At 32.6% G+C, this 11,621-nt stretch overlaps 1 protein-coding gene across 2 annotated transcripts in view; it reads left to right on the top strand.

Moving 5' to 3' along the window:
• Positions 1–1,757: 1,757 nt before the first annotated feature.
• LOC131046863 (uncharacterized) overlaps positions 1,758–11,621 on the top strand; it is a 42,017-nt gene continuing 32,153 nt past the window's right edge. The window contains exon 1 of one of the 2 annotated variants that reach the window (XM_057980660.2): positions 1,758–2,056. In XM_057980660.2, the coding sequence (XP_057836643.2) occupies positions 2,006–2,056 (51 nt within the window). In that variant the 5' untranslated portion in view covers positions 1,758–2,005. The remainder of the gene's footprint in view (positions 2,057–11,621) is intronic. The other variant, XM_057980663.2, reaches the window with a different exon arrangement.

Here is an 11,621-nt window from a genome sequence, read left to right as displayed (position 1 = left end):
ATGACTTATCTCCTTTGATATTTCCCTCTCCACTCAAAGCAATTAGTTGTGGGTAGTTTTATTTATTTCCAGGGGTGTTCGAGAGTAGACGGTGCACAAGGTGTGTCAAGATGGAGCCAAAATTTTCTCTAGACACGTCAAAGAAGCAAGGAACTTTCAAGGGAGTTATTATTGAGGAAAGAATGATAAATATCTTCAAGATAGAATCATGGTGGACTTGTTTCTTGGGGAAGCTTGCATGAAGTCTTCTTTCTTTTTGGCTTGGCATCTGGAATTAGGTTCAAAGGAAGATGCAAAGTGGGTTATGCGAGAGTGTGCTACGGAGGAATGGAAAAAGGGGTTGAACACTTTCTTTGCAATGACTCATTGTAATGAATGATTCATCACCAAGAGTGGTGAATGGGTTTATCTTACTGAGTTTGAGCCTCCTTTGAGACCATTCTTGTTATGGGGAGCAGATGATGATTGTGAGGCTCGTAGAGTAGAAGCCCAAGAGGATTGAAGCCATATTAAAGAGTATTTAAGGAACAAAGAAGTTGCACTTCAAGATCAAGAGACAAGAGAAAAGAAGAACAAAAAGGAATGGATATTCAAGAAAAAAGATTACTAGTTGAGCAGAGGAAGGCCAATGGGTGAATCTTCAAACCAGTAGAAGATTGTGTTGTCTTTTGAGTTGGTTGATGTGTTTGCTTTTGTGTCTAGGATTGGATTAGTACTCATTGTTGTAAGATGTTTTGTATGACATTATAGGAAATAGGGTTTGAATGTTATGGATAAATGATTTTGAGTAGATATGGTTATTTTAGCTTGTAAGGATTATTTTTTTAATTATCAAATTAATTTTTTTCAAATCCATACATTAACTATAACAAATATTATTTTAAAAAAATTAAAATTATAACTTTTATCATTAAGACACAAATTTATCAGCAAAAAATTAAATTGTTTACTATCAAATAACAAAATTGTCTTGCCACAATTTGGCAAGAGCTACCAGCCTAGCGAGGGCCTTCACAAAAGTATTTAAGAGCCAAGGACTGAGGGGTATCCATTCCGCCAAATTCACCCAGGGCACAGACTTGATCCCCGGTGGGTTCATTTGGAGCCATTCAACTTCACCAGTAGACCAAAGGCCCATTGACATTGTGATTTATTTTTATCAACAACTATAAATGAAAAAAAAAAATCCCACTCATCTTGACTCTTAAGAATTATTTAATAGAAAATTATGAGTTGTTGAGAAATTAATTTTGTGATATGTTTTTCCGTACAAATATAAAAGAAAGACCCCAAAAATTTGTGATATGTTTCAACAAACAAATATTAAAAAATAAAATAAAATCCCACACATCTTCACTCAATAAATCAACAACTTTTTTCATGTGAAATTCAAATGTTTGTCAAGATAGACGAACCACATCTATTCAATCACCTTACATTGATATAAACACGTTCTAATTATAAATATTCAAAGTGAGGTTGGTGAATGCCTTAAAATATCATACAACAATGAGTCATAAGCCAAATTCAATGGGGCCTAAAGAATCATTTAGGCAAGAAATAACGAGTGTTGCCCAAATTCCCACCACTAACGCGATTTTATGGCCATTACAATCACACCTAGAGTTCCATTCACGTGGTTGTTAACCAAGTATTGGACCTTACGAGATCCTAGGCCAACCACGTAATTCAATTAAGGCCAATAAAATACGCAAATATTCCCCCCTCCCCCACACACCCCATATAATACATGGAAAATAAAACGGGGAGAAAATCCCGTGGGAGTCCTTTAAAAAGCAACGTGGGTGAACCAGAAACATAAATAGCGGCATCCTATTTGCTTTCAGAAATGTACAATATTAAGATAGCTATTAAAACCCTACCTTACGCATTATCCATGGAAATTGTTTTTAGTCTACTGTGAAACTACCACAGCATTTCAAGGATGAGCAGGGAGAAGTTTGATTCAAAATAATCTTCGATTTCCTGTCAATTAAGAACGGCAATGGAGTCGAGCTTCCTTTCTGAAGTTGATGGCGTCGACGATCTTCCTGTGGTAAATTTTGCATCCTACTGTGTATTTTGTTATTTTGATTTATGATCTAAATAATGTGAATTTTGATGCTTTTAATGGCGAAATGAGGGAAAATTTATGTGGAAAACCACTTTTTTCCTTTTTTTTTTGTTCACTGTAATTGCTAGATGCGTAATTTTGTTGCGTTGGGGATATTCGCTGTTAATTGATTAATTTCTGCGATTTTCCGTGTTTGAATTATGAAAATTTATGAGTGGCGAAATGCAGGGAAATATTTTATGTACCTTTCTGATAATTTGTTTGAGCGAGACAAATTTTTCCCTGTAATGCCAAAATGCGGGGAAAATTTTGTGAACTATTTATGTTTCTGAAATAGATTTCAGTGATTTGACTTGATTTGTTTGAGTTCTACGAATCGTTGCATCTAGTGGTGAAATACAGGGAGATATTTAGTGAATATATATATATATATATATATATATATATATATATATATAGTTAGAGTTCTGCGCAAAGTAGTGAAACGTGCCGAAAATTTAGTGTAATTTTATATTTTTCTTTTAAATTGTTTTCTTGATATTTTTATTTGTCTGATGCCATCTAATTTGGCTAAAGGCAATGCTTACATAACAATATAATCTCTAGTACATATAGGGGAGAGGGACTAGTAGTTGTACAGGGTCCAATAGTCGTTATAGCAATTGTGCATATAATATCCAGTCTTGCCACATATTTATACTATATAATGTAAATAAACAATACACATGTAAATAAAAAAATTACCAAATGTTGATCAAAATGGACCGATACTTGAACATAAGAGAACCCATAAATGTTATATAAAAAAGACATAATTACATTAATTATCAAGTGAAATAGATCATTTTTTGTTTCAAATAAAATATCATAGCTATCCACTATAAGGATGTCATATATAAAATAAGATACTCACTTAAACAAGTACTGTTATCATAGTGTAAAAATATTATTCTTATGTGTATAACTATTGGGGTAGCAATGTATATGCAGTGGAATATTTCATATTAGTAATTTGTCCTATCACTAATAGGTATTTGGTCCATTTAAGTTTCATATAAGTTATATTTTACATAAAAATATGATATTATATTAATTACAAATGATGTTTTTCTATTCAACAACTAGGGATTTTAGATTAAGTTTTGATCGATTTTTTAAAAAGTCATTTTTTTGACCCTTCGCACTAGACCTATGATTTTGACGACTTGCATGATGAGTCACGCCTTCAAACCTTAGTTGTAGATAGTTAAGTGTCCATATTACATTCCTAAAAAAAAATGGAGGTTTTACGATATTCCATGTGATAGCTATATGTTGATGAAGTTAGCTCTAATGACTACTGGTCCCGCTCCCCTATTTCTTCTATTTATTATTTTGGTTTGCATTCTGTAAATTGGTGATCACATGATGAAATTTATATTTTAGTTATTTATTGGAATTTTAGATTTGTTTAATATCATGTGGAGAGATTAACAATCTCTTGATCTCTTCAAGACTTAAGAGCAATATCTTCATGTCTACAAAACTTAAGAGCAATCTCTTCATGTCTACAAGACTTATCATTGTTGTGTTGCTCGCTCCATATGACACTCATATTTGAAATTTCTAAGATGTGGCTATAATGTCAATGAAGGATGAAGAGGTAGGTGAGGGGTTAGAGTAATGTAGGAAATGTAAAAATAAAGGGTCTAAAGAGGAGTTTCATCAATACTACAAATTTTAAGATTTGGGGAAGTATTATATTAAAATAATTTACTTGTTATCCTTGCATGTTTAATAAGACTCTTCAGTACATTCATAAAGTAGTTATATTTTGGGGAGGGAAATAATGTGTGTCTAGTCATAGTCCAAAAGGAATGGATACATGTCACAAAGGAGAGTGATTATATTTTCTTGATATAGGAATTTGACACATTGATGTAATATAGAAGGGATAATCTCAAACAATGAAATCCATGTGAGTTAATGTGATTGTGAGTAGGAACATTGCAAATTAGAACTTGTTCTTCACAATTGTCAATACACAACGTAAGGATCTTGAGGAATTTTATAAGATTGTGCTAAATCATTTTAATAAGACACTAATATGAGCATAGAAGGTTGTTGCCAATGACTTTTATGAAGACACTCTTTAATGCAAATATTATACTGTAAACCTAGGTTGATTATAATATCCTTGGTGGACTTTTGTCACAAATAGTGGTTGGAATTTAAAGAAGGTCCCTAGTATCCATTCTTGGAAATTTCATTACTAGAAAAAAGTAACAGATTTAGTTTTCAAATGAGATAGTTGTACATCAAGGGCAATAATAAAGTTGGCAAAGGAAGGAGATGAGGTGGGAGTTACGTTTGGTTTGGGTGTGATAAGGGAAGGGATTAGTATAAATTTGCATGTTTGATTTCTAGGAGGGGTACTAAATTGATTCCTTCCATCATTTATACCTTACATATAAATTATATAATTCTTACTAGGTTCTTCATTTTATGTTTAAGGTCCACATACCATTTCGTTTCATGGCCTTTGACTTGCCATTAACATTAGAGACATATATATCCAAGGGTAAAATAGGGGCAATATGATCAAATTATCTCTTGATAATTATATAAGGGTGATAGGGATCTACCAAATGGATGAAATTATGTAAAAATTATAGTTTGATAGGTATGACATTAATGATAAATGTGAATCATCAAAATGGTTGGTTTTTTACATTATATTTGGCGTATAGAAAGGAGGCCCCCTACCATTGCTTAACATAAAAATTTTATGAGAACTTAAAATGGGACATGCAAGAAGATGATGCTTGAGAAGGGTTGTAACTTAAAAGATTAACATCAAGAATTGTTTTCTTGCAATCCCATCTAGGTTGGCATAAAAATAAAAAAGCTAGCATAGTAGGTGAACATAGCTTTATTCTTGATTTGTGATGACATGCCCCTACCAAGGAATCACAATCCTTGCAATATTGATCACAACCTTTTAAATAAATCTTAGCAAATGAAATTAATAAATCAAGATTTATAATTATTAGTGATTAATTAAAGAGAGGGCGAACTAAGAGAATATGATGATCAACAAATAGAAAAAATATATTTTAAGTAGCCCCTATGAAGAGAAGTGTTACTTGCAAATTGAGGGGGTGTGAATCCCTCTCATTCATAGGTATAAGGAGTACATTTTATTTATGAAGGGCATCATTCAGAATCAATTGACAACAAATTGAAGAATTGTTATTATTATATAAATCAGAGCATAAATTAAGGAGTTAATTAAAAGAATTGTAGCTCACAAAAAATAAGTAAATATAATAGAAAATAATTTGTTGTAGCCATTCAAGCATACACTTGTTAATTCATTAAGAGGTACTTAGTTAGCAATAATCTAGGAAATTGCTTGAGAAATCAAAATTGAATTTGTGTCCAAGTATCTTGCAAATAGGAAGGATGAAATTCCTTCCAAGTTCATGAGATATGAAAGGGTAATCGCCCTTTCATACTCTTATCAAGTTGAACAAGAGGTGAAAGGATGACCAACCTTCCATGCTCTTGGACTTGATCAAGGAGGACAAAAAGCCTCCAAGTTGGATTGAGAGATGGGAGGGTGGCCTATCTTCCAATCTCTCGACAAATCAAGAATGACTAACCTTGATAATTACCTTTTGCAAGTGTTTCCAAGGAATTCATGATGTATTTGGCTACAAGGAATATGCTATGATGTATTTATCTGAATAATAATGATGCTATACTATATTGATTTGAATATTATCATAATTTCTTGATCTTTAATGTTTGTAATATCAATTTTTAGTGATTAATATTGTTTGCAAGCATATAAATTAGGAATATCCCCAATAGGGACATTACACGTGAAAGGAGTTTATCAATGAAGAACTTTTTGAATATCATCATCCTGTAATTTGTAATATATTTTGATAAGAAAATGTTGAAAATGCATGACGTGATCATTGAAAAATTCATTAATGCATTGCTTGCATTGAAACAAGCAAGATAAAATAACTTTGAGGCCAATATTAACCTAAATTAGTTAGACAAAGAGTTTGCTAATTTAGTTTAAAATTGAATGGAATTCTTGGAGGGTCTTTCAATGTTTGAGAGAAGAGATTGGATAACAATTGATCAATGTGTAAGAAATTGGGATAAGTGGCATAAAAAGAATAATTGTGGGTCAGTGGGTCTACCTTACCATTATATATTTCAAATTGTGGATTCATGCTCAAACCATGGGAAAAGGATAAGCTAGAATACATCATAACAAAGGGGATTTATAGTTAAGATCCATGATATGTATTGTATGAGGTTACCTGTAATATTCAATCTAGTTTGCATGGAACCTAATTGGTGAAGGATGTGTTAGATTGTGGGGTTGATGGGAGGATTAAAGGAAGTAGGGATTATGGTTGGCAATGAGAGGAGTGTGAGTTGGATTAATGGATATAAACATTTAATAGGTTGGGTGAAGGGGGGTGGTTAGGAATATAAGAAGTAGTAGGATGAAGGTTGCATGGATAGATATGCAATATAAGAGGGGATACAAATGAGTGAGTTGTATGGGGAAATAGATAAGAGTGTATATTGAAGTACACAATAAAGAGAATGGTACAATAAATTTGGTATGATAATAGTTGGGTGAAGAAGGATAACTAATGGGTGGGATAAATGACTGGGACGAGAAGTTGGAGATATGGATGGGGTGGGATATGTGAGAGGAAAGATGAGTGCTTGAGAATGAAACGTGAGAAGTGTGAGAATGTATTTAAATATGGTGAAGAGAGTAGTAAATAATATTGACAAGGGTGAAGGGAATGAATTCCATGTGTGCTTTCAAATTTAGACAATTGGTTTGTTAGGCCACGAAGAACCTACACATATTGTAAGTGGTGGATTATATTAATATTTATAGGGAACCAACTGCAATATCCCTTTCTGGGATATTTATGAATTTTCCCTTAAAACAATAATTCTTACTCAAAATGATAATGGCTTTGTCAGAAAATATGGATTTATTATAATATTTAGATCAATAATTTTCATGACATAATTTTAAATTTTTTAAACAAATCTTGAATTCATTGGAAATGCTTTCAAATTTGTTGTATTAGAGGTTTTTATTCCTAACTCAATAGTGACAAGATAAAATGTTTTTCATCATTAACTCATCAATAGTATTTAAGGGTTTTCATCCTTAAAACTTGATAAGGAGAAACAAGGATTTTCATCTCTAAGTTTCTTAATGAAATTAAGAAGGGTTTTATCCTCATTTGAAATTCACTTCCTCAAATTCAAGATGGATTGCTTGGTGGATTGATAGATTGATTGTCGATTACTTAATTGATCTTTGATAATTGATTGCTTCCTTGTTTTCTTAATGGATTGATGAGTGATGATAACTTGATGTCCTCTTCCCAAGGAAATAATCTCCCTTTTATCTCTTATTATTGAAGGAGTCATAACCTTCAACAATCACTGCCCTTTGAAAGAGTTACAAACCTTTATCCTTAATTGTTACCAATCACAATAAGTTTTAATTTATTCTTAATTAAATGCTTTGTTTTAGGAATCACTACCCTTTTATTAAATCCTAGTCACCTAGAATAATTTTCATAAAGGTTGGGATCGTGGTATTTTATAAAGGTTGTGATTTGGCAGGGGCACGACACTACCAAAGAAGGGCAAGATTTGTTGTCCAAATTATTAAACTCTTCATGAAGGATGCATAACTTGTGTTGCTATATCTTGTTAACTTTCTTATGCTCACTTTGTTTAAAATGTGCATCATGCTCAAAGGGTTCTTCATGACGGTCTTTCATGGTCATTGAAGGGTGAAGACATGCACATCTAGGAGGAAAACAAGATTGAGAACAAACTTGGGGATTCACTTGAAAGAGAGGGGAGTATATTATGAAGACATGAGTGTTTAATATTTGGGTTCATCAAAATTAAAATTAAATAATTGTGGAATAAGCCCTTTTAAATTATTTCTTTAAATTAAATCTAAGTATAATTATAAAGCATGATAAAACAATACACACTCTTTCAAACTCTAAAGTAAAGAGAGAGAAGAGTTTGCTTGTAGAAAATAAAATTATAGGATAAATTGTAGGGAGGTTTAGTCCTTTGTAGAGGTTGTCATTATTTTGTTCTAGTTTTATTACATTGGATCAAAGGTTGGCATTAGAAATTTGAGTCATATCATTGCCTCTTTGTTAGTAGGATACAATTATGCATGTATTTCAATACCTTTTTAGTGTACTAATGTCCTTTAGCTATATCGATGTTTTATACAACCATGATAATACCTTTGCAACTCTCCATTTTTTGACATGTCTTCAACCTATGATATGTTTAGGGCATGGTTTTTAGACTATTAAACACACCTTAGGATTGAGAGGGTGGGGGGTTGAATCGGTTTGAACCAAATACTTATATTTTATTTCACAATTCACTGTCAATTTAACTTTAACCTTGTTAGCAAGAATGAAAGAAAAAACAATGAATCACCATGTACAAGAGAACTATTGATATGTGGCAACTGATCAACAAAGTACTGTACACTCAGAACGTATTCTCGTTGGGGTTCGGGGTTGGGAAAAAAAATTTTGCTGTTTTTTTGTTGATGAAAACCGACATTGTAATAAAACCCTAAAAAGGCTGATTTTGTTTATTGCCCTAAAAACGCATGTTATAAGCGGCTGGGATGCTTAAGGCATCGTAAGGTTGATGTACTATTTTTGTTGGATAATAAGAAAGATTGGACGGCTGTGTATGGTGGACGTAACCCATTCTGGGTGAACCATGTTAAATCTTTGTGTTATCTGTGTCATGTTTTATTTCTTTATCTTTTGTATTTAAATCTGCATATAATTGTTAGTTCATATTTGCTTCGGATTTGCTTGAAACCCTAACAAGAACACCAAATTTATGTGGAAAACCCAAATTGGGAAAAACCATGGTGAGGGTCAACACATTATATGAAAAGATTACAATATTATTTTAGGCTCACTCCCAAGGAAGCATATTGCTCATTGAAGGACTTGTAGGTTGAGATGCACTATCATAGGGCAAAATACAAGGACTTGCAAGATAAGATGCACTACCTCAAGGAAAGATACAAAGGACTTGCAGGCTAAGATGGACTACCTCAAGGCAAGATACAAAACTTGCTGAGAAGACACACTGTCTCCAAGCAAGGTACACAAACATATGAATCAAAATGAATAAGCCTTTAACAATACTGCCTCTAACAATCTCCAAGTATGAAGTTGTCCTTGAATCTCTGTCTCAAGCAACCAACTTCACAACAATCACCACACACTTCCTTTGTTACATCTTCACATCACTGACTTTGCAAATGATTTAATCATGTAAGCATGGTACCCACATTGATTCATACACTCATCCACTCGATCAACATCAATTTGATCTTTTATATATACCATCTTTTTTATTGCAAACATTAATTAGGTTGGCCAGAGCAAAGGACAAACATAGGTCCTATCAAGTCGGCCATAATGTGGTCCAATCCAAGAGATAGGGATTACCTAAGAACGTCATATTACTTCAATCTAAGCAGTTTAAAATAATTCACACGCTATCACACATCCTCCAAGGTTGGTAACAAGGTAATGCATGGATACACCAAGCAACACATCACTAGTCACTTATCTTCCAGATGAACATGCCTAATGCGAATCTCCACACACCAAGGTAGGACCCAAAATCAATGCACCACATTCTTCAAAGCAAGTAGAGACACCCAAGGATTCATCACAAGTAGTAAAACAACTTATATCAGTCAGACTAGAGCAGTTGCCTTGAAACACATATTTTGGTCATAATACACCATCAGCTAGACCATCTAGTATTGTGTGGAGCACATCGAGACATTTCGTGAACATCTAACAACATTTTCAAATCCTTCTTTCTTCTTTCCATTTCAAGATCATATTGGCCTATAACACAACTAATATAAAACACTTCATTCCAGAGAGCCAATCATACATAGAGAAACATAATCACTACTTACAAACCACGACAACTTTTGAAAGTTGAACTGAGACACAACACAAACATTATAATCATGTCCTCTAGGCTGCAACACTTGTAGAGAAATTTAGAGCATTTTCTAGACCAATTTTGACAGATAACCAAATTGTCAACCAGCTGCAATCACCAACCTCATTAGTTGGAACACTAAGGACATAAAAAGATATGAGTGCAATGTCCACAGAGCATAAATGTTATGTTCAAGTCTGCAAGACCATAACATCAAATATAGCTCGAAATGCAAAGAAAATTCCAAATAGACATCAATATATACTTTTGCACCAACTTACTTTATTGACCTTCCAAGAATCCAAAATATCCCAGAAACATCATCTTTTCACTTGGTACAACATCTCCATTCTATTATCATGCATCTAATCCTTATCTTAATATCTCAAGCCATCTAAACCTCATCATGCTATATTTGCCATAAGCCACATTGCTAGCATCATCAGTTGTATCAACATATCATACTAGGTGTAGACATCAAACAACAAGAAGGTGGACATCCACATACCATCTATAACCAATATCCATCTGTTCTCTATATCTACCTCTTCATACCAGTCATACAAATCATAATGACAACAACTGACAATCAGTTGCCAACAATCTCCTCACTGACAAACATGAATATACAACTTCATCAGCACTTCCTTAACAATTGCCACAATTCTATATCCAACCATATCATCAATGACAACAACAATCAAGGACAACATATATTGTCAGACATCAAGTTGACATCAATGACAACACATTGCCAAGAGAGACTTGTCGCAAGAAGGTTGAATTTCATAGTTTCTTCAATTGCAATCAAAATCCATAAAAAGTTTTAAAAGATTTAAAAGATTGGAATGAATATTTAGAAATGTGTAGAAACACTTAAGATTACTAAATGTATACACAATTATTTAAATATAATAGTAATTCTATTCTATTATTTTATGCTCATACTTATTATTACCTACTTTTTTTATTTATACAAAACTAATTATAACAAATAATTAATGACCTCCTTAACCATTTAAATATAAGATAAAATAAAATAATTTAAAGTGAAAAAAATAAATTAAAAAAATCAAATGAACACATTACTAAACTTAAAAAAAGTAAAACTAAAATGTTCGAAATTTGAATATCTTCCAATAGATATTTTTTTATGGACACATAACAAAATATCTTTCAATAGTTTCCTCGTGAAAATAAATAATTGACGCATAATCTTTATGTTATCGGGTGAGGACTATCCAAATCTTGTGTGATCTATTATAGTTTGTATGTGCTTGTTTCACACTTTACTTTTAGTTTTTTTTTCTTAATTAGGGGAAGAGCACCAATAGATAACATAGTTCCAATAACCGTCACCTTATTGTCATGTTGACCCCCCAATAGTCGTCATAGTGAAAACACCATTAATAAATTTGTTTTGTACCAATAGCCGATCATTTTTTGTAATTTTTTGTTCATAATTGGTCCATTT

The sequence above is a fragment of the Cryptomeria japonica genome, chromosome 4, assembly GCF_030272615.1.
Source record: "Cryptomeria japonica chromosome 4, Sugi_1.0, whole genome shotgun sequence".
Taxonomy (NCBI): Eukaryota; Viridiplantae; Streptophyta; class Pinopsida; order Cupressales; family Cupressaceae; genus Cryptomeria; species Cryptomeria japonica.
This window is presented reverse-complemented; position numbering and strand designations above follow the sequence as displayed.